Raw genomic sequence first — 27,519 nt, forward strand, 5'->3', positions numbered from 1 at the left:
TTTCCTGTCCTCTTTGGTTGAGGTGATTATGATATAGAGCTGGGTAGCAATATCAACAATTTTGAGGTAAGCCCTACCATCTAAAATACAGTGTTCTCTCATCTGAGATTTCTAGGTGTCTGGGAGGGAGGGCGAGGGGACACTATTATTCGCTGAGTGCTAATTCTGTGCCAGGTGCCTCACTTACGTAATTCTAACTTCCCTTCACAGTAGCCTCATGGCGATGATAGGTATCAGTATCTTATTCTATAAACAAGACAATAGGCCTGTGCATGTCAGGTGGGTCTATTAGGAAGCAGAGTGGGAGTGTCTGGAGTCTAAGCTTGTGCCCTTTCTGTTTTGTCCTGCTGCTTCAGGTTCTAGAAATGGTTTCTTTTGCTCTGCAAAACCTATTACGGCCTTATTGTATTAATTTGGTCAATCCTTGAAGTTGCATTTATTTTATGTACTTAAAAGGAAGAGAATCTGTAGCTTTCTAGCTTAACGTTCTCTGCGCCTTGCAGTCGACAAATCCTTCGCTATTACCATACTTTACAGATGAGGGATCGAGTGATGGGAGGCAGAACGTTCCATGTCTGTCTGGTTCATCTCCATATTCCTAACACCCGCACCAGGAGTTCATATTCAGTGGGCTCTCGAATTTTTAACTAAACATGAGTCATATAGCTTGTAAGTTCCAAATTCAGATGGGAACCCAGGTCCCTGAGTCTGTACTCAGAGCTCTTTCCCCTGCGAAACCATTCTGCTTTTCCCAGACCCCTAATCTGTGGGACTCGGGAACCCTCTGATAGGCCTGTCTGGTGGATTTCCACAGCTCTAAATACATACGTACGGGTAGTCTCTTAGAGTATGATCTCATTCTTGTTCTTGTTTCTCTTCCTTTAAATATCTCAAGACAGGGTTTTAAAGGACCTGACACTTCCCAATCAAATGACTTGAAGAGGATCAATTATCCAATATTGGATTCATAGAGAATTAACACCAGAAGGATTCTTGAGATCATTTGGTACCGTATTTTGGAAACTTAAAAAAAAAAAAAATTAGTGGAACCCTTGTCTTTAAGGAGAGCTCCAGTGTATAGACAAGATCAATGCTAGGTTGTGCTGCTTAAGTGTGTGCTAAGGTAGGAGGTAAGCTGGAGTCCTTGGGCTCCTTGAGGGTATGGTTTATAAATCACTGATCTGTTCTTGCCCCTCATTTTGTAGTGAAGAAACCGAGGTACAGACATGCTCAGTGACTCACAGAGGTGGCTGGATTAAGATGATGATGAAGCGTGTTGTCATATATCTGAATTTCCGATATCATTTTAAGCACCATTCTACTTTTATTATAAAGAAAAAGTAAATCACCTATACTTTAGAGCAGGAGTCAGCAAACTGTGGCCTGTTTTTGTGCAACCCCTTGAGCTAAGAATGGTTCTTGCATTTTTAAACAATTGTTAAAAAAAAAAAAAAAAAGCAACAGCAACAACAAAAGCAAAGAACATGGGATGAAGACCATAGGTGCCCCATAAAGCCTAAAGTATTTGCTGTCTGTCTGTTCACAGAAGAAGATTGCGGAACCTGCTTTACTCGAGTCACTGCTGCTGATATTAACATGGAAATGCCAAAAGAATTTGGCTTTCTCTAAGTAACTTCAAAACATGTAGATTTAAAACAAAGCCCGATTAGTTGAGCGTATTTACGTCAACAAGCGTTTCAAACTTGTATTCCTCAAATGAACTTCTTTAAATTGCTCAATACATTTTCATCCTTCTTTTCAAACACCAGATTTTGGGGGAGGATAGGCCAGTTAACTAGGTTCTTGTAATACATGGGAAACATTGCCCCTAGAGGGCTGCCTACAGTTGTAAGTTCTAGAAGATGGAAAGGAAGCAATGTGCATATTTGAACACAAAATCAGGGTGTCTTCTAGACTCCCCCCCAAAAGGTTAAGAAAGAGAGGAAGCAGAGTGTGAATAATGTCAGTCACTCCTGGTCACTTTGGGGCCACACGTATGCATGCCAGAGGGATATTTCTTGTTTTGAGCCTTACCTTGGAGTTGAGCCTTCCTTTGAAGCAGTTGTCAGTAGAGCAGGTTTCCTAATGTCATCCTTACCACTTGATACATTTCCAGAAGCATCTGAGCTTTGTTGGGAAGTGGAATGAATGTTTTCCTTCGTGGAGCATTGCTCATAGTGATAGACAGCTAGAAGGCAGTGATAGTCTTTCGAGTGAAAGACCTAGGAAAGGTTTCTCAGCGAAACAAACCCCAAAGTGGGCATGCCTGTGGAAAGCTCCCACCTCCCGGATCCTTCAAAGACAATTAAGTGGATGAAACCACAGGACCCCGTTGTTGAGGCGATGTTAACCTAGTTACAGGCTCTCCTGGCCCTTGGGATTGCCCTAGTTGGTTGGTTGGTTGTGGTGTTTGTTGTTTTCATGGTCTTTGGCCAGATCATTGACTTATGTGTGTTCCAGAAGGTGTCCAGGGAAAATAAAAGACAATAAATAAGAATACATTTGGCCGCTTGGTAGCAGCCATGGCACAAAACCTGGTCGGAATAAAGGTTAAAATTCTTGGCCTAAATCCGTATTTAAAGTTAACTTTGAGTTAGGGGTTGTCCTTCTAATCGATGTCATGGATTCTTGTGCCTAATAAAAAAAAATATTCTCTCACAATTCATTGCACCCATATTCCTTTTTTTGTTTTAAGTTTATTTATTTATTTTGAGAGAGCATGCACATATGAGCAGGGGCAGAGCGAGAGAGAGGGGGAGAGAGCATCTTGCGCTGTCAGCACAGAGCCCGACGTGAGCTCAAACCCACGAACAGTGAGATCATAACCTGAGCTGATATCCAGAGTCTGACACTTACCCCTGTGAGCCATCCAGGTGCCCATGCACCAACATTCTTTCATGAAAATGTGGGGGATTGGGATCTGTCTTCTCTGCAGCTTTTATTTTATATGTATTTAAGCACTAAATAAAAGCAATTTCATTTGCTCTCCTCTCCTTTGGTAAATCTCTTCTCCCCAAACACCCATTTTCTTCCTGTATAGACATATATTTTTAGTAAATAAAGGACTTACTGTGTGAAATTTTCTTTTGGCAGTCAGAATGATTATGAGCATAATATGTTTCATTACAAGGTACGTGATGTCAGTGCTTGGTAAATGTGCCCGGGAAGAAATGTATCATTTTATGTATAAGCTGAGATTTCAATAAGTAGCCATTTATCACTCTATAGAGTGCTGTTCCTAGACGACAGAGTGCATTATTATGTTATTAGGGCTTTTTTTGGTAGTTAAGTTCTTTTTTGATCTATTAAGAATTTCCCGGTGATTTCAGTAGTTTGGTGATATATCGTTCATCTTATAACAGGTATTGGTAATGTTGGGATGAAAACATTTATACAAGAGGAAATAAAAGTCAAGGAAGCAGATAATCGACCGATTTATCAGCCTTAACAGACAATTTTTCTGATAATGCCATGGTAGCCATGGTAAATTTACTTCTGATTGCTTGAGGGGACAGATTCTATATGCTTTCTGTAACATGGAGGTGCAGGAAAGGGTGAAGGAGCAAGTTATCAATCCGTGGACTAACCAGAAGTGTTTTGGTGTGTAGATTGGCCTTGGGGTCCGTGGATTCGTGCTATACTTTGAACTATCCCTTTTGTTATTAATTTGCTACAACATATGTGGCCACGAGTGTATTTTTTTGTTTGGAGATTGTGAAGTAGCTCTAGTAATAGAAGACTTCTCTTGCTTAACATCTTTCTCAGAATCTTTCATTTGAACAAAATTTGGTTAAAATTCAGAGGTAGGTAAAAATAGCTTAATAGTCGGCTCCCAGTCCTTCCAGCCTCGGAGGACATCGCACGGCGCAGCAGCATGGTCCGTTCTGTGATAACCAGGTTGTGCAAAAACTACAGCACTAAGCTAGGCTATGGTTCAGAATCCAGAGGTGAACCAATCCAGAAAAAGTCTCAGGCCTTCATTGAGACGTACATGTATCACTTTGCTGGGGCCTCCGTAACAGAGTATCGCAAACTGGATGGCTTGAACAACAGAAATTTATTGCCTCACTGTTCTGGAGGCCAGAAGTCCCAGATCACGGTGTCAGCCAACAGAGACACAATGAAGACACAAGGAAGGGTCTGTTCCAGATGTCTGTCCCTGCTTGTGGCAGTTCCTTGGCTGTGAGAGGGTCACTCTAGTCTTCACATGGTATTCACGCCTGTAGGCGTGTCTGTCTCTGTGTCTGGATTTCCCCTTTTTATAAGGACACAGTCATATTGGATGAGGGTCCACAATAATGACCTCATCTTAACTTGTTCATCTGCGAAGACCCTATTTCCAAATAAGGTCACATTCACGGGTATCGGGGGTTGGACTCCAACATCTTTGGGTGGGGGACACAATTCAACCCATGACACTAGGTTTTCATCCTTAGTTTGCACAGTTTTATTAAGCTGGATGGGAGACAAAAAGCCACAAATTTAGAAAGAAGGAACTCGTGTCTGAGTGTGTATGCTTTTGAAATCCCATCAAAACAAAACTTAAAATGCAGGAGTGCCTGGGTGGCTCAGTTGGCTGAGTATCTGACTCTGGATTTTGGCTCAGGTCATGACCCCAGGGTTGTCAAATGTACGAATGAGAAAGAAGAATGCGCTTAACAATCAGAAAGGCAGCACTTATCAGTACTGGAAATGAGAATGATTTTCAGAATTACAAATGACAATCCTATCATTTGTAGGGGTCCACCCTGAGCATGGAGCCTGGTTGAAATTCTCTCTTTCTCACTCTGCCCCTTTCCCCTACTTGTGCGCTTTCTCTAAATAAAAAATTAATAATTAATTAAAATAAATAAATAAAGGGGTGCTTGGGTGGCTCCACTGGTTAAGCGTCTGACTCTTCATTGTGGCTCAGATCATGATCTCACAGTTCGTGAGTTTGAGCCCATATCAAGCTCTGTGCTGACAGTGTGGAGCCTGCTTCTGCTTGGGATTCTCTCTCTGTCTCCCACTGTCTCTGCCCTTCCTTTGTTTGCTCTCTCTCTCTTGAAAATAAACTTAAAAATAAGTAAATAAATAGAAATACCCCTACTTTAAAAATTAAAAAAAAAAAAAAGAAACTTAAAAAATTGATTACTTGAAGTTACTGTACTTTTTGCTTACCTGAAAAATTACTTTTTGTCAAACAACTCACACTCTATTAGATTTCCTGAAGGTTTGGGTTTGAACCTTGCTTTGTCACCCACTAAGTGGGTATATTGGGTAAGCCATTAACCTTTGGAGCCTTGGTTTCCTGGTCTGTAAAATGAAGAGACTATGGTCTACCACATGAAATCATGGGAAGAATTTGCTGATGAATACTGAAGCATGTAATAAAGTACCCGGTATATTTTTAGTGTTTTATGCATGATTGTTCATTCATTCAACAACTGTTTGTTGGGAGGCTGCTGTGTTCCAGGTCTTGTTCTAGAGTTCATTCATTCACTTAATGATGATTATGCCGTGATTTAGTAGAGCACTGGCCTTTGGAGTGAGACATCTGAGCTCAAGTCCTGTCTATGTTAGCAAATCAAGTATGGGACCACAGACTAATCACTGGCCCTTTCTAGGCCTCTGCCTAGAGACTAGCCATATGGACTAAATCTTCAAGGTTTTACCATCTCTAAAGTAATTCAGACAACAAATTCAAAATCAGCAAATAGAGTTATAGTTCTTGGTCTCCTACAGATCCATTGTGCAGTCTGAGAAAGTTACCCTCTGTGTTTAGCTTTTCTGTCTGAAGTGCGGGTAATAGGATTAGTACTGTCTATTTTCCGACGGTAATGATCGTAACAATGATAGCCGCCCTTTACTGAGCTCTTGACACTGTGCTAGATACTTTTCATACATCCTTGCTTCTCCAGAGCAGCTGGGAACGCAGAGAATCGATGTTCCTCAGTGGTTTGTGAAGCACAGCCCTGCAGTATTTAGTAAGAACAAGTACAGCTCTAGGACAGAGTAGAATGTGGAATTCCCTTGAAATGTTAAGCAAAGAGTCCAAGAAATCTGGGACTTTCTGGAGGGGGCTTCAGCTGCGGCCCCGAGTTACCTTGGGATGCTGTGCTCGTTTCTTGGCCACTAGGGAGACTGGTGGAAAAGTTTGCAAAACACTCTCTTTTCCCTATTTCATGTTTGACTCACATCAGAAAAACAGGATTATCATTTGTAATTTTGAAAATTGCTCTCATTTCCAGTACTGATAAGTGCTGCCTTTCTGATTGTTAAGTGCATCCTCTTTCTCATTCATACATTTGACAAACAATAGCTGAACACCTGCTCCGTGCCACGTGCTATGTGCTGAGCACATAGCAAAGAAAACGAAGTCCTCTCTCTCATGGAGCTTCTCTTCTAATAAACAGTGATGCTTTGAGGGGAGACCCGAGGAAGTCAAGGAGTCAGCCGTGTGGCTATTTGGGGGGAATTTTGCTCTTTATTTATTATTTATTAGCAAGGCAGAGTAGTAGGGGATGAGGTCTGAAGGATACAGATTATGGAGGCCCTGAGGGCAAGGGAAGGGTTTTGGATTTTATTCCATGAGAAGCCATTTTGGAGGCTTCTAGGATGGGGGTAATGGAGTGTGACATATATTTTTAAAAGCTTACTCCGGCTGCTGGCTGAGCACAGCGGGGCAAGAATCGGAAGTGAGGAGACCAGCTGGAAGACTACTGCCACAGTCCAGGCCAAGGACGGCAGTGTTGTATACCAGGGTGGGAACGGTAGACATGGTAAAAAGTGGCAAGATTTGGGATGTATATGGAAGGTGGGACTAGTGGAATCTACAAATGAGTTTCAATGAGGACTTGAGAGAGAGGGAAGCGTCAAGGCAAGCTGCGGGGGTTTTGGTCTAAGCAATCTTAGGGAGGAGTTGCCATTCATGTTGTGACGGGCAGTTTGATGGTCAGCGGAAGGTCTGGCACCTTTATATGAAAATCCTGAAAGCAGCTCCCCTACCGTTTGCAGCTCCCTTTGCAGATAAAGAGCGGTGCGTTCCTTTGTGTTACCTTTGTTTTACTCGTGGACATCTGCAACTATAATTTAAAACCACTCCTGTGTGCACAATGTTCGTCTTGACCCAGAGGGCCTCTCCGTGCCATCTCAGTCTGTCGACTCTTATCCTCTCCAGACTTCCTCCCATTTCCCAGTGCCCTGGCAGCACCTCTTCCCCAGCTGGACTGGTGACAGGAGTCTGGTCGTCTTCTCCACCCTGGCCGTTTTAAATAACTAGCAGTTCTTAAATTTTCTCCCTGGCCATGCTGACAGCGGTTGGGTACCCTGGGCATCGGTGTTTTGATAACCGTGATCTCTGAGGCTTTGTCCCCCGGGGCCGATGGCCGGCCCGTGCGTTTCACTCGCACTGTGGCCTCGGAACCCTGAATCCCAGAGTGCTCCCTCAGTGCCGGGCACACCTGGTGTGGGGCATGTGCTAAGGCGTTTAGGCTCCAAAGGGACAGTGTAAAAACTGGCAGGTAAAACTGGCCTACATGAGGATATGTTTTATGCTTAAAATCATAAAATTGGTTCATAACAGCCTGATGTGCAGCATACTAAACCTTTATTAAACATTATAGGGGTCATCGTTTTTGTCTTCCCGGTGTCTCTTCCCTCTCCTTTCTTCTGTGACCCACATTAAGTCAATTGTAGAACCCCTGCCCTCTGGCTTCAGTGGTAAGTCTGGAGAAGGGAATAGGACCTCCAACAGGCTGATGAGAGGGGAAAGACCTTTCTCTGGTGGTAAGTCGTTGAGAGGGAAAACCCAGAACCTGTGTGGCCAAGTTGGCAGCCTCCAGGGAAAGGTGGCCTGAGAGGACAAGGCTAGCCTCTGAGAAGAGATGAGAAGCAGTGAGAGAGTGCCCCGATAGTGCACTGCCCTCCTCTCAAATGCCGGCTCCACTGTGCCCCTCCGTGTGTTTGGGTAAGGGACTGGGAATCGCACCTGTCACTTCTTGCGGTCCTGGTTGTCACTACAACCACAGGTGCCCTGGTACCCCTACTAGGATCAGGGCATCCAGCAGGAATACAAAAATGACTCACCTGTGGCCCTGCCTCAGGCATTTATAATCTAATGGTTTGATTTCAAAACCAGTGGGTGTGGTAAGAAAATTGGTAAAATCTGCCCTTTCACAAATCAATAGATGGTCAGTTTTTAAAATGTGAAGAATGCAGAAAAAAAAATTATTAGGTTTTAGTCACCTGAATGTTAGCAAACCCTCCTATACATGAATTTACAGTGTCATCTGTTAAAATCATCTTCATTCCTTCAAGGTCCATTTCCAAAGCCATGTGCACCACTGGAATTAATTTATGCACAAACAACCCTTGCTCCGTTGCTCTGTGATAACACCGGGCTTTGTGCTTCGTATACTTGTGTAACCCTTACTCCCTGTCGACTGCAGCAGTTGGGCAAGACACTGTTGCATCTTTGAAGCTCTCTGTTGCAGAGAACAGCTCCCTGAACATAGTAAATGCTCATATTTGTTAAATTAAGTCACTCATCAGCATTGGTTTTGCTAATAACTCCTGTATACAGGTCCTTAAACCTTACAAACCACTTTTGTATAAAATTGCATGGAAAAATTGGTTGTCTAGTACTAGATAATTGCAAGTGATATTACTAATAGGGTGATATTACTAATAGAGATGTGTGACCTTAGAATTAAGTATACGGGTGCCTGGGTGGCTCAGTCAGTTAAGCATCTGATTCTTGATTGCAGTTCGGGTCATGATCTCACGGTTCCTGAGTTCCATCCCCGTGTCAAGCCCCACGTCAAGCCCCAAGTAGGGCTCTGTGCTGCTGACTCTGCGGAACCTGCTTGAGATTCTCTTTCTTTCCCTTTCTCTGCCCTCTCGTACTCTCCCTCTCTCTCTCTCTTTCTCTCAAGAATAAATAAATAATCTTTTAAAAAATTAAGTGAAATATTTAGCTATAAATGTATGCTAGCTGGAAAGGAAGAACACTGGGAAGATTTTTAGATGCAAATGAGCCAGAGGGTTAGTTAGTAGGTACTAGGTGAAGACACCTGTTGTCACAAGAAGAAGGTGTTGACTACGGCAGGACTCACCATGAGTCCTAAGAGGTGAAACTTTGTTCTTTTCAAAACCTGCTGGTTAGATTCATGTGGAGCCACTGGTGGGATGAGTTGCGGGTAGATTAAGAAATGGGCTTTTGGATCTCCATCTCCGCTTACTTTAACCACAGCCAAAAGGCATAAAAATTAATAGGTATCTCTTTCTTGCATTCTTTTTTCTCTTTTCGCTCCCTATCTTTCTGATCGAGGATCTTCTGAGTTGAGTATTTGTCCAATTAAATGCATCTGATTAAAACTGTCAAACTGAAAAGGAAGTGAGTTGGAAAAAAACGCAGCCAGAGTTGCAGATATCGAGTTACCGGTTTTCTGCTTGAGAACTGAATTATAAATAAATGTGTTAGGTAGTGGAGTTTTGTTTTGTTTTCCCCAAAGGAGAAATATTCACCACATGGAAACAAAATTTATTCAGCATATTTTCGTTCCGTAATTGTACCACTTCTATTCTTAATTCTTTGAGTTGATGATTTAAAGTGAAAAACACAAAAACAGACTGTTGTGTAAAAATTGACAGGAATGAGTGTGAACCTGGCTGTCAGAGACATAGGTTGTTGTAAAATTAGCAATGGAAATAGCTTCTTATTCTGGAGGTTAAAAATAATGTATTTACAAGGAAGTTATTTACATTGGCCGTTTAGAGGCTTCCCCTGGGAGCCTTAGTTAGGAAAGCTGTGAAATCCACAGTCCATGTGCTCAGGAAGCGTTTCCGGGACCGCAGCATGTGGGGTGCTCAGAGATTACGTGCCATGATTCTGTGCTCCTGACGGACAGGAAAATGGAGCTGTCTCGCTGCCCAGGGGCTTCTCGAATTGTGAAAGAGAGTCAAAAGTCAAGCCTGGCTTCTTGTAAAGTTTGTGGTGCCCAACAAGTTAATCCCCTAGATTGCCAGAATGCTTTGTTTTGAGCTTCTCCAATGAGAATCTTTTCTCATAATGTGGTGTGAAAGGTGCTACGGGCTCCTGCACACCCCGCCGAAGGGGAGCTCCCCGTAACTGGACCGATGCAGCCTTCAAGGACATCTCCTGGATGAATTCAGATGTGAAATACAGAGCAGCCCAGCAGGGGGAGGAGAATTAATATTTGTGGGAGAAAATCCTTGTCGCTGCTGTCTTGAGCTGAAAGCATATTTGTTTGAGCTGCTTATGATTTTTCTCCAACCTCTGCAGGTCTCCACTTCTCTTGCATTCATGTCTCTGAAAGCTTCCCCCACTTTCTGCTTGACCTCAGGTGATGCCAGAATAATTTCAAAAATGTTTCTTTTCGGGTTTCTGGTCTGGCTCCTCCTCGGCTATGTGCGTTGAAATAATTTGGTGATTTATTACTTGAATAGTCTCAATTTTAGTAGCAGCATCTTCAGAAAAGTGGTGAATAGAGTATTGCGAGTTAACAAATACTCTACATATCCGAGTTTTCTTGCAGTCAAGAAGAGAGTGTATCTAGGTGGTCGCGTCCGCAAAGAACCGGGAATGGGTTGGTTAAGAAACATCCAGCTATTTTAGAGGCCATAAAATGGTCTGTTTAAGAGATGCTTGGTTTGCTTGTTGGGCGCTTATGTTTTGACAAGGTTGGGAAAGTTTCTCTAAACGTAGATATCAACTGTTTGTATCATTCAAGAACATTCGGATCTCCTGATCACTGCTTGGTAGGATTAGAGCCTGAATGGACAGCTTTAGTTTTGTTTTTGTTTTTGTTTTTTTTTAAATTTTTTAAAAATGTTTTTATTTATTTTTGAAGGAGAGAGAGACCGAGCGTGAGCAGGGGAGGAGCAGAGAGAGAGGGAGACACAGAATTTGAAGCAGGCTCCAGGCTCTGAGCTGTCAGCACAGAGCCCAGTGTGGGGGCTCAAACTCCCAAACTGTGAGATCATGACCTAAGCCGAAGTCTGACGCTTAGCTGACTGAGCCACCCAGGCGCCCCAGGACAGCTTTAGTTTTTGATGCACTCACCAGCCTCAGCACTTTTGGAGGGGGACTAGTCTTGCTCACTGAGGGTGTGGAGGGGGTAGGAAATTAAGCTATGCCTTTGGGGCTTTGCCAGTAGAAGTGCTGAATTCTAGAGGCAGTTGAATCAGCTTTTGATCACCAAAGAAGAAGTTGCCTGGAAGGAATGGAGAGATTAGAATATGGGAATAATGGAGACTTACCTCTGAATGGTTTATCCTAAAATAAGGAGTGATTACTGTCCTTATCTATGAGAATTCTCTTGCTGATTTCTGTTTCTAGAGCGTGGAGGCATGGATGACCAGGAGTAGGAGGGCAGCAGTTTCTGACAACTAGAAGTTGCCATTCAGAGGGCATCTGGCGGGCGGTGCATTGGGGCTTTGCAGAGAAGCACTGGGCCAGTTGTTGTGTGATTTGGGTTCTTGGTTCTGGCATTAACAGTAGGTAGCTATGTGCTTTTGATCCCACCAGGATATTCCCTCAGAATATTTAACAGTCTCAGTAAAATGACGAGCCGGGACATGTGATTATGAATTTTTGTGGTTCTCAAAACCCTGCTTTTAGGCACCTTGTTAACTGACACCACATTGGTTCTGGACCAGTCTTGACTATCTGGAGCTACTCTAGTGTGACAAAAATATCATCTGCAAGTACTCACTTTGGAATCATTTGTTTTCCTACGTTGTTTCAGTGAGTGTCAATAAAGATCAGAGAAGAAATTCTTTGAGACACTCAACTGTTCTTATTGTAGTGATTCTTTTATTTCTCTTACTATTTACAGGATCGTTCCCATGTGATTTTTCTGAAGGATAAGATATTTAGACTGAAATCAAGAAAGGTGGCTTACCAAAGGAACACAAAATTAGCCCTCTTGTTGAAATGGATGTTGACTACTTGATGTTTGGTTAAAAAAAAAAAAAAGAAAAAAAAAAAAAAGCATCTCTTGGAGAAGCCAGTGGGGAGATGAGTAGTTTAGGGTCTTGCTGGTTTCAGCGAAGATGAAAAATGTTGAAATGGAGTGGGAAGAAGGAAATGTGGCAAATCACAAGGAACCAGACTGTTTTTAACAGAGAAAATTCAATTTTATCTGCCTTTTTTCAGCAAATTCCATTTGATATTTTACATTTTCTTGATAATTTAATAAAGAATCTCAGGAAGGAGTCATGGAACTTTAGCTTAGTGAAAGAGAATTTGTCATTTGTGACATTTCTTCTCTAAATAGCATGGGAAGATCAATGTATCAGCTTGTAGCTCATGCATTACTAGTTCAACTACTTCTATTCAGAAAAGAAACACCATATCATATAGCAAAACTTGGCACAATGGGAAATTTTAGCTCAATTCCTAAACATTCATTGATCTCTGCTGGGGTCCGGGCATCGAGTTAGGCACAGTGGGGGATGTGTGGATGATAGAACATGATCCCTGCCTTCAAGAAACACCACCGCTTACATTTTAGAAGATAAGTCTATAGTAGATAATTTAGAGTGATGTAAAATCAGTGTAAACGGAACATGGGAACATTGGCTCTGCATTCAAAAGATGCACAGAACGTTGCTGCTTCTCACCGCTGGCAGTCACCTCGAGCTGAGCTACTGTCATCCCTCACCTGGGTTCCAGCCTCCTGGCTGGTCTCCCTGCTTCCACCCTGTGTCTGTAGCCTCTTTTCCACACAGCAGCCAGAACGGCCCTTTGGAAATGTAAGTCACGTCAGGGGTGCCTGGGTGGCTCAGTTAGTTAAGTGTCTGACTTGAACCTACTTCATGATCTCGCCATTCCCAAGTTCGAGCCCCGCGTCGGGCTCTGTGCCGACAGCTCAGAGCCTGGAGCCTGCTTCAGATTCTGTGTCTCCCTCTCTCTGCCCCTTCCCGCCCCCCTCAAAAATAAATAAACATTTAAAAAATTTAAAAAAGAAAGAAAATGTAAGCCATATCATATCAAAGCCCTCTGGTAGTTCCCAGTTTCACCAGATGCAAAAGACCTTTCCACAGTTTACAGTGTTCTGCAGGTCTGCATAGCCTCACTGGTTCACAACACACACCCATCCTCGCTGTCTCCCCTCCCTCTCTTTCTCTGATGTTACTTCTCCGACTTCCTCTCCTTCTGCTCTGACCCCTACTCACCGCACTCTACCCACACTAGCCTCCTCGCTGGGCCACAGACACGTGTTTCCACATCAGGGCCTTTACAGTGACTCCCTCTGCATGGAACGCTCTCCCAGAGGGAGCTGAATGAACAACTGCTCATTTCTTTCAAGTCTTTGCTCAAATGTCACCACCTCAGTGAGGCCCCGTATGCCCATCCTATTTAAGATGGCAACTTCCCTCCTACCTGTTACCCCCCCATCCTCCTTGTCCTGCTTTGTATCTTTTCCCATAGCACTTCCCAACCTCTGGCTTACTGTATGACTTACTAGTTTTTTTTTGTTTTTGTGTTTTTTTTTTTTAATTTTTTTTTTCAACGTTTTTTATTTATATTTGGGACAGAGAGAGACAGAGCATGAACGGGGGAGGGGCAGAGAGAGAGGGAGACACAGAATCGGAAACAGGGTCCAGGCTCCAGGCTCCGAGCCATCAGCCCAGAGCCTGACGCGGGGCTCGAACTCACGGACCGCGAGATCGTGACCTGGCTGAAGTCGGACGCTTAACCGACTGCGCCACCCAGGCGCCCCATGACTTACTAGTTTTTAAATTTTGTGTGCCATCTTCCTCTCCTGGGATATGAAGCTCCACGAAGGCAGGATTTTCGTTCAGTGTGGTTCAGTCTAGAATGATCTAGAACAATGCCTGGCATGCCACAGATACTCCACAATTGTTTGTTGGATAAGTGAATGAATGAGAAAGGAGAGATTAATTCTGAGAGTTCCGGGGAGAATCCCAAGGAAGAAAATTTTGAGCTGGCAGGCGAAGGATAAATAGGTTTTCTGAGGAAAGACATTCCTGATGGAAGGACTATCTTGAGCAAAGGTAGAACAATGACAGAGCTCATGGGTGCTCTTGGAATGGCTGGGAGTCCCAACGGAGCGGTGCTTTGCGGGCAGTCAGTGTGGTAGTGGTGGAAAGAAAAATTAATGGACGGAAAATAATTAAAGGAGACTCTTAGTGGAGTGAGGAGGCAAATTCTTAATCATTGCCTGTGATAAGATGGCAGGCATGTTGGTAATCGGAATCCAGGACTCTCAAAGAAGTAACATGCGTAACATGGGAAATGCTGTCTGTCACTTTAAGAAATCAGTAATGTGAGCAGTGTTTGCGAATGAGATCTGATTTTTATATAGTTCTTGCCTGTTTGCAAATCACAGTCACATGCTTATTGTGATTTAAGCTTCATAACAATTGGATGCAGTTGTAATATCTAACAGGCAGGTAGTATTTACATCGTTGGATGAACTTTTCAAAAAAAGTCAGTTGCCTCTTCTATCAAACCAGCTAAGCGACTTGCCTGAGGTCATGGAATCAGAAAGTGGGGAAGCGGCTTCCCACTGTCTTGTGCCTCACAGACAACATTTTCCCACCCCGCCAGGCTGCCTCTCTAATTCTGATGCGACACTAAAGATATCATGCCGGTTTCTTTTTTCTTTTTTTTTTTTTTTAACAAGGAAACGTGTTTCTTTCCATTTCCCCCACCACTGAGAATAGCAGTCTCTTCATGCAGTTACTTCTCTCCCAGATCCATTTTTCTCTCTCCCTCTTTTCCATTTCAATTTGTCTGGAATAATTATAGAAAGATGAATATGTTTCGTAGGTGGGTGTGTTTTTACCTTTGCCTGTTTAGTATTTTACCTTCTCTCAGAAGGCTTCTGCCAAGACTGTCTGACTCAGCACCTGACATTCTGGTAAGGTTGCTGCTGTCTCTCTTGTGGTTCTTGGGGCGAGGGGAAGAGGAAGCATGTGAACAACTCCGTTTGAATGTCTTCAGACTTGCTTGTTGCCCACTGGGGAGTAAACTTGATCTTCTTAATTCCCCCAGATGTTAGTAGGCTGGAAGAGGCGGAGGGAGAACTCAGTGAAGGAGAGCACTGGTATGGAAACTCTTCAGAGACTCCGTCAGAAGCATCCTATGGAGAAGTCCAGGAGAACTATAAGCTGTCTCTGGAGGACCGGATCCAAGAGCAGTCCACTTCCCCTGACACCTCCTTGGGAAGTGCCACTCCCAGCAGTCACACGTTGGAGCTGGTGGGACTTGACGGTGAGGTCCTGAGAGACTCACTGCAGTGTCAAGATCACCTCTCCCCTGGTGTGTCTTCTTTGTGTGAGGATGACCCCCCAGGCTCCACTAAGCCCTTGAGCAGCAACCTGAGGCGGCTGCTGGAGGCTGGCTCCCTCAAACTCGATGCCACCGCCACGGCCAATGGCAGGGTGGAGTCCCCAGTGAACGTGGGCTCGAATCTCTCCTTTTCCCCACCGTCCCACCATGCCCAGCAGCTCAGTGTTCTTGCCAGGAAGTTGGCTGAGAAGCAGGAACAGAATGACCAATACGCTCCAAGTAACCGTTTTATATGGAATCAAGGTAAGTGGTTGTCAAACTCAACCACCACCTGCGGCTTGTCTCCGGATTCAGCCATCCTCAAACTGAAAGCCGCAGCCAATGCCGTTCTGCAGGACAAATCTCTCACCAGGACGGAGGAGACCATGCGATTTGAGTCCTTTTCCTCCCCTTTTAGCTCCCAGTCTGCCAGTTCCACGCTGGCAGCCTTATCCAAGAAAGTCAGCGAGAGAAGCTTGACTCCCGGTCAGGAACACCCACCCCCGGCCAGCTCTTTCCTTTCCCTGGCTTCCATGACCTCCTCGGCAGCCCTTCTGAAAGAGGTAGCAGCAAGGGCTGCTGGGAGTCTTCTGGCTGAGAAATCATCACTGGTGCCTGAGGACCCTCTACCGCCACCGCCTTCAGAGAAGAAGCAAGAGAAAGTAACGCCACCACCCCCGCCACCGCCTCCACCGCCTCCGCCACCACCACCACAGTCCTTGGAATTATTGTTACTCCCAGTTCCTAAGGGAAGAGTTTCTAAACCCTCCAGCTCAGGTATGGGGTCTTTTATTTCAATCATCGTGTACGTTTCTTTCTTTCTTTCCTTTTCCTTCTTTCTTTCTTTCTTTCTTTCTTTCTTTCTTTCTTTCGACCGTAAATTGCAATGTCTTCTTCATTGCTTTATTCCGAAGGGGTCCCCATCTGATCCGAGGCAGGAATAAGAAAGCAGGAGCACAAGAAAATACTTTAAGCAAGCAGCGTAGTATTCTTTCATGTATGTGTTACACAAAGACTTCACAAATAGCTTCATTTTTGAAAGGTAATGAATAATCTTGGAGACGTACAGTACTCCTCCCTTTCATATAAATGATCTTTTTTTTTTTCTTCTTATCAAGTGCAGGCTAGGTCCATATAAGACATATTTAATGGGAGAAGATCAAAGCAGCTTTGTCATGGAGTGCATGGCATCACTGAACATAGGGGGATAAAAAAAAAACCCACAAAAACCCGCTGCTTTTGATACAGTGGACAAGGGAGATCCCACCCTCCTGCTACCTCCCATCACAAATGGACTTCTGTATACAGTAACTACTCTGCCCTAATTTATCACACTGTATACTTTTATGTTAGCATTTTTATTTATGATTTGTGTGTGTGTGTGTGTGTGTGTGTGTGTGTGTGTGTGTGGAATTTAAACCTTTCCCACTTACCCTGTTCTTCTGTAATTTCTTGCCATAGAAGAACCCTAAAGAATATTGTCATTCAGACATAATCAAAGCATTTCCTGCAGATTTTTTTTTAATTCAAATCCAATCAGATTCTGAAGGCATGTGCATGTGGAAAATTTGAATCATAAGTTTTTCTTGGGAGGACAGTGTTTCCAAAGGAGAAGTCGTTGTCTTGTGGAGCCCTGACATTCACAAGTGACTCGTCTGAGGGAGAAAGTTAGTCACTTGAGTTCTCACGGTGGAAGCATCCCATCTTGTGCTGGGTTGTTTTTAAATTGTGCGTATGGTAAATTCATGGTCCCGGGATGGAGGTATGGAGTTTCAGATGTCTCCCGAGGATATCCTGTCAGATTGGAACAGGAAGTAGACCATGTGTGCCCTCGTCAGTGTAAACACTGCTGTTGTGTATGTCTAGCCAGCTTTGATTATTTGCAGCCACATTGATGAATGGCAAATAATTGAATGGTCGCTGCTAACATTGGTTTGATGCACTTCAGACAAATTTCCATTTAAATTGCTGAGTGAGCTCTATGCACTAATTCTAATTGTTTTAAAACTTGTGTAAACAGCAGAATAGAACTAAGGAAATGGATACCTGGAACTTTTATGACTCTAAGTGATCCAAACCGGTCACTCCAGAGTTTCTGAAGGGTCCATAAAATCCTGAAATGTTTATCCATTCCGAGTTTCATTTCTCCTCACTTTTTACCTGCCATCTGGTGAAATGGCTAAAATTAGGAAACCAGGAGAAGAGCAAAGGGAGCTGGGTAATCTTGCAATGGAGAAAATCACCCCTCATTTATAGAAATTTCATTCAGGGGAGCAGCTGGAAGAAAGGCATGGCTGTATATAAAATGTAGTTTTATAGGGGCGCCTGGGTGGCTCAATCGGTTAAGCGTCCGACTTCAGCTCAGGTCATGATCTCATGGCTTGTAAGGCCCCGTGTCGGGCTCTGTGCTGACGGCTCGGAGCCTGGAGCCTGCTTCGGAATCTGTGTCTCCTTCTCTCTCCACCCCTCCCTTCGATTCTGTGTCTCCCTCTCTCTCACCCCCTCCCCTGCTTGCACTCGTCTCTCTCTCAAAATAAATAAACATTAACACAATTTTTTTAAATGTAGTTTTACAAATATTCTCTGTATCTGGTTACTGAATGAACGCACTTATGGTATTTACACTACAAATTCATATGGACTTCAGTTACTTAGAAAAGCTTATATAAAATTAATAATAAATGTTAGTTGACTGAAGGCTCAGAAAGAGGTAACTGATAAAATTGTGTCTCCTGAAGGCACGTTGTGGCCGCTTTGTCATCGTAAAATGTCTTGAGTTAGCTAGCAACAGTGGTGAAGTATCATTTTTTTCACTCCAGGGCTTAGATGCATGTAAAGATGTGAAAGAGGTCATGAACTTCCAGTGCGCGGTAGGCTTTCTGCCTGTTTGGTTGTAGGATACATACCCAAAGGAAAAGATAGGTTCCCTTCATGGTTTAAATGCGTTTAATTCATGAAAACATCGCAATGAGCTTCTCAGCAGAATTTAACACGGAGATCTAGAAACAATCATTTTCTTTTCTTTTCTTATTACTGGATTTCTTCTGTTGCTAAAACACTTACTCTTTTAATCAATGCATGTTCAAAATGACCAAACTGAGAGAGGAGAGAGAGGAAATTCTTGCATTGTGTCTCTGCAACCGCCTCCTGGTTGACTGGTACCCAAGTCCCCTGTTCTCCATGTGCCTGTGTGCACAAGCCATGAGTTGGTGAAACAGTTCCATTGACGAGTAACCGTAGGAAAAAATCACCCATTTTGTAAAACTCACACAAGAGGAAAGATTGCTGTGAAGACAAACACGAGGGCACTTGAAATGGTCCCTTGAAAAATGTTCGGTGTGCCCATGTGGATGCATCCTAAATTCGAGTTCTTTTTCTTGCTCCCTGGGTTGCAAACAGGAGGAAGGGTGCCTGTGTGCCCCTCTCAGTTAAAGCGATGTCATCACTTCGCGGCATGCTAACTAGATTATGGGTTAAGGAGGAGCGGATAGACTATTTAATTCCGTTATTTACCTTCATATCACAGAGAGATGATTTGGTTGCTGTTACAGATTTTTTAATCTTAGAAGTGGAAAGAAAGATGGGTCTTTTCCATCCAGTCCCCCACCCCTTCTACACTCTGTATTGTGGGCTTCAGGGCGACCCGGGGCTAGATTCAGATGTAACTTGTCCATACCAAGAAAGCATTTAGGAGAATGTGGTGAGGGCTGTCACCCATGTTTCTAAGCATCTCTCATTATTATTTTTTTCCTTTAGCTTAGAAAGAAATCTTCATTTAATTCAAAATGAATAGTATGGCTGGTTTCTTGCACCAAAGAAAGAAAATTATCTGTTGCCCAATAATTTAAATACACAAACAATAACCCACAAAAAAAAAAAATCCATAAAAATAACTACAGCACCATCCTGATTTCAATCAGGGCTCACGTTTTAAAGCTGTTTCCCAAAAATGTTGCAAAAAGGGCACATAAAGTTGATTCTAGAGTTACAAAGAGATATGTACTAGAAAAGCCAATCCTGTATTGAGTAATTTAGACCCCAGCATTTCTTCGACCTTCTTTAGGTCAAGGGAAGTCCAAACCATGGGGGGAAAAAGAGTGTCTTTTAGGTCTGACCTTATTCCTCTTTTTTGAACAGGATTCAGTTGTTGCCAGGTCATGGTGTATTTCATTCCTTAAAGAGTCCACCGCTCAGTAGCCTTTCCCCCCTGCTAGAGAGACGTGACACTTGAGGAGGGAGGTTTCTTTCATGTGACCCTGTGCCCCAGCACATGCTGCACTGTTCCTCTGAAAAGAGACACGGGAGAGAGAAGATTATGTCCGTTTGCTCTCAAGATAAATGTCACACATTGACTCAATTCTCTTTGAAGCTACTGTTTGTTGCCTCTCAGAATAAAATAGATGCTTTTTATTTTAAAGACAAAGTTTCTTGTAAATGGCCAGCAAGAGTCCCAGGATGCCAGGCTCCCAGTTAAAAGAAATAACAAGGAGAGTTTCAGAGAGAGGGTCTCCAGAACATCTTATTTCACTGAGTAAAATTTAAATGTGCTGAGAAGCAAGCTGGTCTCCTACAACTGAAGGCTCAGCATATTTCCTGGGTCCGTAGATAGAGGTTTTCTGGATCCTTTCTGGATCCTTTTCTGGATCCAGAATCCTTTCTGGATTCTTTCATATTTACATGATGCTATTAAAATTATTGCAAAGGCATAGAAAGGCCAGAGTGTAAGGTAACCTCTTCCTCTACTCCATTAGGACCATGGCTATTCTAACCCTAATCTGGCAATGATCACAAGGCAGGAACTTGTTTAGAAAATTCACTTTTTAATCAAGATTCAGAACTATCTGTCACTGACCTCAATTATATTTCCTCAGTGATTTAAATATAGACTGCCTCTAGTCTATCCAGATATCTAAAACTTCTTAGTTTTATTGAATACTTCACAATCATTAAAATATGCTTTAATAATTATCAGTGTCAAAGACAACAGATAAACCCGGTGATATCCATTGCCAACATAGTTTTTTATACCCTGAAATAGCATTTGAGAGACATGTCCATGAAATCCTATGAAAATATATTAATTCCATGTATATTGTTAGGAAGGAGGATGGGTCATCCTACTCAGATGTGCAGTAAGTTAGGAGGCCTCAGTGGGGACAGCCATGAAGGTCATGCATACCCAGGGTCACCTGGCATCCTGAACCCCTTTGATGTATATGGTAAGGTGCATATGGTAAGTGTGCAGACACTACCTGCAAACTACTTGCACATTAGCTCCATTTTCTGCAAGTTGCCACATAAGATGTACCAAAAGAAAGTTTGATTTCAAGGCCTACGAAACAGTTACATTTGTTTTAAAATCCATTCCTTGAGGGGCACCTGGGTGGCTCAGTTGGTTAAGCTTCCTGATTTTTGATTTCCGCTCAGGTCACGATCTCACAGTTCAGGAGATCAAGCCCTCCATCAGGCTCGGTGCTGGTAGCATGGAGCCTGCTTGGGATTCTCTCTCTCCTTCTCTCTCCGCCCCTCCCCTGCTCCTGCTCACTCTCTCTCTCTTTCAAAATAAATAAATAAACACTAAAAAAAAATTCCTACCTTGAGTTAAAGCACATAAGTTAATAAAAACCTCCATGAATTTTTTTCCCCCCAATGAAGTGGTGTTGCTTTGTGGATTTATGTGTAGACAACTTGGTAGGTCACCAAAGCAGAAGTGAAGATATTGGCTCTGATCTCAACACTGCCACTAACTAGCACAGGGATTTTAAGCACACACCTCTGTTCAGCTTCCTCTCTATATAAACTGAGCTAGTTGGGAATTATCTCCAAGATTCCTTCCTGTGTTAAAATGCCTTGCTTTTCCTTTTTTATTCTTTAACCTATCAACTCAAAACAAATATAATTTTTTTGAAGTAAATATGTTGCTTCTTAAAATTCACCATCAAACCTCCCACAAGATTGCCTCTGTAGATCTTGTCCATTGTAAATAGTTTAAACACTTATCATTGTATCTTATTAATGGTGTAGTCATACTGTATGCATTTTAAATATCAGCTCCTCCAAATTCATTTTGGAAATAGGTAAGATGTAAGTACGTGCACATCTCTCCACACCCATTCATCTGACACATGTATTGGTGTGCTATGTGAAAAGCATGTACTCTTGGGCTGACACTGCTGCCTTTGGGACTTGCTGGCAGCTTCCTGTACCTTTTTCTTCCATTTCCAGCACTCATTTCACTTTTTGATACTCTCTTGACCCAGCCCTTTCCAATTACTCTCATTACAATCCAACACACATTTATTCAATTGCACATAGTACCTAGCACTGTTGGGTGCTGGAGACACACAGGGAAAGACCTCTAGCCTCACCCCAGCCAATTCCCCCTCCTCCCCTTCCTCCCCTTCTGTATTTTCCACCTCTCTCTTTTCCCTGCCAAGCTGAATTTGGCCATCAGAGTTCTGCTTGGGCTGAGCTGGACCCTACCTGTGTAGCACAGTGGACTCCTGTTTTCCTTTGTTTTCTCCTGGCTCCTGTGACAAAGTGCCATTCTGGGCCAGGCCCCGGGCTAGGTATTTATGTGATGTCAGTTGTTTAAATTTACATCTGCTCTCCTGGTGAGTGTCCTGCTTTAGAGGGTACGACTAGAACTTATGGTCACTGCTATTATTGCAACAGCTACTACCAGTAGCTTCCGTTTACTGTGTGACGGGAGAACTGCACACATTTATTATCTCTCTTCTTCCAGTAATACTAATGCCTGTAAAGAGAATGTGTTTTCTCCAAAGAAGCAAATCAGCAGCTATCCATGCCACTGGGTTTATTAGCATTTGGTGGGATCTAGTTTTGCTTGTGGTGATACTAACTAGCTAGTGATATGTTTGGGGGGGAATTGTCTCCCAGACGGTTGTAAACTATGTAAAATAATGAATGTTTCAAGCCTATTGCCTTAAGAATATGTGGTTCAGTCTAAGGAAGTGGTCATATTTCCTTAGGCTCTAACTTCGAGTGAAATTTATAGCCTTGAAAATAGTTTGGCACACAAACTAGAATACATCCTTGTTTCCTCCCTTCTCCAAAGTAGTTAACAACATTGTTTACACATGGAGGGCATCCTATTAAAATATCAAAAAATTTCTAATAAACAAAAATGCAGATGTTACCAGGGGAGATTAATGGCCAATTTGGAAAATAGATCATTGTGTTATGGTTACTTTTATCATTTGGCTTCTGTCTTCTTCCTTTCCTGCCATGATCAGTTAAAAATTTCAAAGTTATAATAATGTAGCTATTTGACCACATATCTTGCCATTAGTTTCTCTTCATTATGAGTATGCTAATTTTTTTCCCAGTCAATCCAAGGACACCCTAGTTTATACACAATTCGTGTGTCTTTTGGTATTACTTAAAACTAAGGAAGCATAGCTCCAAAATAAAATAGATTTATATGAAATGCTAATATCAAGGTTTAATGTAGTGTGCTCTATAATACACACTAGGGGACCCGGGGTGGGGGGGCGTAAGAAAAAATAAGAAAGATATTGGTCACCTTAAGCAAAACAAGGTGTCCAGGGGAGGCTGGTGATGTTCCTTTGGTCAGGTAATGCCTTTTTATTGCCTTCGTGTGATGTGCCAAGAAACCTCAGGTCAGTAGAGGACATCTCCGTTTTTCTCTCCTCTCCCAGGCAATTCTGTAACACTAGGCAGTTTAGGGTTGAGACACTGGGAAATACTTCTGGAAAATAGGGCTTAGCGGCAGCCTATTTGTGTGTTTCTTTCTTGTTACTTCGATATTCTTACAACCCCAAATAGACATCATTATCATTTTCCCCCCTCTGGTTGATGACAGTAATCTCACCTAGAGGCCTGATTCAGTCCTTCCTCTCAAATCTATTGTTCAATGTGCAGTCTTCATGATCAAGATACCCGAATGGAAGGAATGACAATGGAGAATAGAAAATGAGAGGCCAGATTAGGGATGGGACTCCAGGTCAGCAGAGACAATCAACAAAAAACAGCAGGAAAGCTACAGTCAGATTAATAAGAAAGTGTGTTTATAGGCCTCTACAAAGTGTGCTTGTCCTAGGACGAAAGGGAACCCTCAATCCCACTCCGTCCTCCAATCAGAAAAGGGAATAGTTGTGACAGAAACATCACCAGTAGGATTTCTAGACCGGAAGATATATTTTTCAATAGGAGTTTCTTTTTTCAGGTTGTTTGGTTAGGGTAACCAGTATTACTTATTATACCGGCAATAGTAAAACAGTGTGTTTGGAATAGCCTCACTGTATTCCAGAACCTTTCTGGTTCCATCCATTATAAGCGGTCCTTTGCATATAGAGAGTCAATTGACTCAATGAATAAATAATAAGATGATTTTAAAGTTTACACATGAGAATATAGCCTCTTAAAATTATAAAAGTAACGTGTGCATTAGAAAATTCAACGTGTATGGAAGAATATAAAATAAAAACAAAAGTTTCCCTCCCCGACCCCTTCCTTTTAATCCACAGTTCTTCACAGGTGACTGCTTAATGGTTTCTTGGGTATGCTTCCGGACAATTTTCATACTAATAAAAGGATATCGTTTTCTGTCATTTGTGCGTCCCGTTCTTCCTACCCCCTCTCTTTATTTTGCTCAGGCATTTAAAAGCAAATCCCAGACCTCATATCCATCTGCCTGTAAATATTACCATATACATTATCTCCAACAGAGAGGAACTTTGGAAAAATAATAGCCACCGTAACTATTATCACGTCTAACGGGATCAATGATTGTTTCATGATTTTATGGAATGCCTGGGCTATAATCAGTATTCCCTCAGTTATCTCAAAAGTGTCTTTTTATAATTGTTTTGTTCAAGTCAGGATTGAAATCACCCTCACACTTCATATTTGTTTTATATGCCTCCATAACCGTGTCCCTTTTCCAAGCGCTGTTCGCTTGAAGAGACGCATTCGTCCTATAGAATTTCTCACATTCTGGCTTTGGCTCATTCTGTCCCTTGCGTGTGTGTGTGTGTGTTTAACGTGTTTTTGTTATTTTAATCACCTATATTTCTGATAAACTTGTAGTTATATAGAGGCTTGATTAAACTTTTTATAGGAATAATTGATAGATGGCTTATCAGAAGGCACACAGTGTCCCCTTTTTAGCGGTGAAGCTTAATGAATGGCTCTAAGTGCTGTCAGCTAGACTCATCCTCTATAACGTTTCCTTTCAACCTTTTACCTTGCTGTATTAGCAATTGATTCCCAGTTATTGTAAAACAAAAGTGGAATCAGCCTCGACATACAGTTTCATATCTTGCTTGCATTTCTACTAACTCTAATATCTTGGACATATTTCTGTATCAGCATCTATAGATCTAGTTCATTTTTTTTTTTTTTAATTTTTTTTTTTTCAACATTTTTAATTTATTTTGGGACAGAGAGAGACAGAGCATGAACGGGGGAGGGGCAGAGAGAGAGGGAGACACAGAATCGGAAACAGGCTCCAGGCTCCGAGCCATCAGCCCAGAGCCTGACGCGGGGCTCGAACTCACGGACCGTGAGATCGTGACCTGGCTGAAGTCGGACGCTTAACCGACTGCGCCACCCAGGCGCCCCTAGTTCATTTTTTAAAATGGCTCCATATATGAGTGTATTGCTTTATGAGTGTATTATGTCTTATTTAATCCATTTGGAAAAACATTTTTTAAATTTTTTAATGTTTACTTATTTTTGCGAGAGAGAGAGAGAGAGAGAGAGAGAGAGAGTGTGAGAGTGCAGGGGAGGGGCAAACGGGGGGGGGGGGGGTTGGGAGACACAGAATCCGAAGCAGGCTCCAGGCTCTGAGCTGTCAGCAGAGAGCTCGACGTGGGGCTGGAACTCACGGACTGAGAGATCATGACCTGAACCGAAGTCGGACACTTAACTGACTGAGCCATCCAGGCGACCCGGAAATATTTCTGATCCCTCATGATTAAGAAAGGAAAGTCTGAGTCTTCAGCTCTACTTGTCTGTGTTTATTCTGTCTCCAAATTGCAGAGGTGAGCGTGACACTGAGCAGTGTAGCTGCACAGTGTCACAAAGAGACCCTTTCCTGAGGGGATGGAGGAGAGAGTTAGCTTAGCTTTCCTTGGAGGAAGTAGTTGGTTTGTTTGCATTCCTGAAAAATGGAAGCATTCGTGACTGCCTCGTTGTAGCTCTTCCCAAAGTGGGTTGTGGGGCCCAGTTCAGAGAAGGCAGTGCATCTTGTTAGTGGCAACCAGAGGGACAGAAATGGGTGGGGGAAAAGCCCTGACCTTAAGACCCCCTGATGGCTAAATTGGCAGTAGCATTTGCTCCAGACATAACTAGCCACGTCAGCGGTAGGATCCTAAAATTTGTCGCCATAGGAGTTTGGTGTGTGAGGCTTATGATGGCTCTTTGGTTTTCAGTGTGGTGCAGTGCGTCTTTCCCTGTCTTTATTTCTTGCTGTTTTCTAAGTTTAGGAATTCAGATATGGCCTCAAATCTGGAGGTTTCCTTCGGGAAACAAAGCCCCCGAAGTCAAGCTTCTCTGGGCTGAACGAGGACAGGCCAGGCAGAGCCCCTTTGCAGATGCCTTCCTAAGTGTGAGATGGCCTTTGAAAGTAAGACTTTCCCACGGCAGCATGATCAAATTTTGAAAAATGGAAGCTACATGGAATTAATGAGATGGATGTGGGTTTTTACTGGGAGAAAAGCAGTAGTAAAACTTCTTCATGAAGAAAGCCTTGGAATTACCCGGGAAAAATACTGGATCATTATTAGTGTTCTTTATATAGCAGTGCATGTGAATTAGTGCTGGATGCAATAATGTACCTTTGAATTTTCCTCAATTTTTTCTTTCTTTCTCCCTCTTCCAAGCCTCAGAAGAGGAAAGCGGGAAGCCTTTCCAGTGTCCGATATGTGGTTTGGTTATAAAAAGGAAGAGTTACTGGAAGCGGCACATGGTGATCCACACAGGTTTAAAAAGTCACCAGTGTCCGCTCTGTCCATTCCGGTGTGCTCGCAAGGACAATCTCAAATCCCACATGAAGGTAAGGCAGCTGCGGATGAGCCTCACAGACAGGGAGGCACAGCCAGAGCTCTTGCACATGGTCCAGTGCAGGAGGCTCCTGGGAGAGGGGCCGCTGGTGGAGCCTGTGGCATTCAGTGCTCCTCGTCTTGAGGTAGCTGGTGGCGCAAATGAAGCACGTTCGAAAGGGTCTCCTCGTGACAGTCTGCTTGTTCATTTTACAACCAAGAACTTAAAACCATACAGAAGCTCCAGCATCCAAATAATAGACATGATGTAGAGCCATCCTTTCCTATTGGGGAGAAGCAGCCTACCTTGGCCTTGCGTGGCAATACGTGTCTGGGGGGCCGGGAGGAAGACTTAGGGAAGAGCAAAGGGCAGGGAAGACCAGTATGGGACGACGGGCTGCTGGACCTGCGCCCCAGAGGCGACTGCCCTCTTCTGCTTTTGCTTTGCTCTCCAGCTTACAAACTCACAGGAACACCCAGAGACGCCTTATAGGAGGTGTGAGAACCTTCAGAGAAGCCTGGGCTTTAACTTTTGCCCTCTGTGAGGCTTGGGGGGGCGGGAGTGGGGGTGCATATCTGACAGGACTGAGTCCTCCTGAAGCTCTCAGTGTTTGTGCTATCCTAATTCCCAGGATCACACTTACCAAACATCTAAGGACATTGTTTTCAATGTCTTTAAAAACGGCTGGGGAGTTTGCACTGGTAATAAGCATATAAGAGATTTGTCTAGACTCTGTATTTCACTCGTACATGAGATGGAGAAAACTTAGTCATCTAGATAGCTTTCTGGCAGACCCCGTTACTAATAAAGGTTTCCCCTGAAATTCAAGGAAGAAAATCACAAGATCAAAAGAGCATGGGCTTTTGAATTTGATAGACCTGAATTTATTTATTTATTTATTTATTTTCAACGTGTTTTATTTATTTTTGGGACAGAGAGAGACAGAGCATGAACGGGGGAGGGGCAGAGAGAGAGGGAGACACAGAATCGGAAACAGGCTCCAGGCTCCGAGCCATCAGCCCAGAGCCTGACGCGGGGCTCGAACTCACGGACCGCGAGATCGTGACCTGGCTGAAGTCGGACGCTTAACCGACTGCGCCACCCAGGCGCCCCTGATAGACCTGAATTTAAATCTTATTGTGAAACTTACTAGCTAAAGGCCTTGAGCAAATGAATGTCAGGCTCTC

General features: G+C 43.1%; 1 protein-coding gene across 10 annotated transcripts in view; it reads left to right on the forward strand.

The window, feature by feature from the left end:
* Positions 1–27,519, forward strand: part of ZNF827 (zinc finger protein 827) — a 176,757-nt gene that overhangs the window by 17,163 nt on the left and 132,075 nt on the right. For 9 of the 10 annotated variants that reach the window (XR_009259272.1, XR_009259273.1, XM_058721252.1 and 6 more), the window contains exons 2-3: positions 15,029–16,081; positions 26,173–26,345. Coding sequence is in view for 8 of the 10 variants with exons in the window: in XM_058721252.1 (XP_058577235.1) it covers positions 15,029–16,081; positions 26,173–26,345 (1,226 nt within the window). In the remaining 2 variants the exon portion in view is untranslated. The remainder of the gene's footprint in view (positions 1–15,028; positions 16,082–26,172; positions 26,346–27,519) is intronic. The other variant, XM_058721249.1, reaches the window with a different exon arrangement.

The sequence above is a fragment of the Neofelis nebulosa genome, chromosome 3 (assembly GCF_028018385.1).
Source record: "Neofelis nebulosa isolate mNeoNeb1 chromosome 3, mNeoNeb1.pri, whole genome shotgun sequence".
In the NCBI taxonomy this organism is placed as follows: Eukaryota; Metazoa; Chordata; class Mammalia; order Carnivora; family Felidae; genus Neofelis; species Neofelis nebulosa.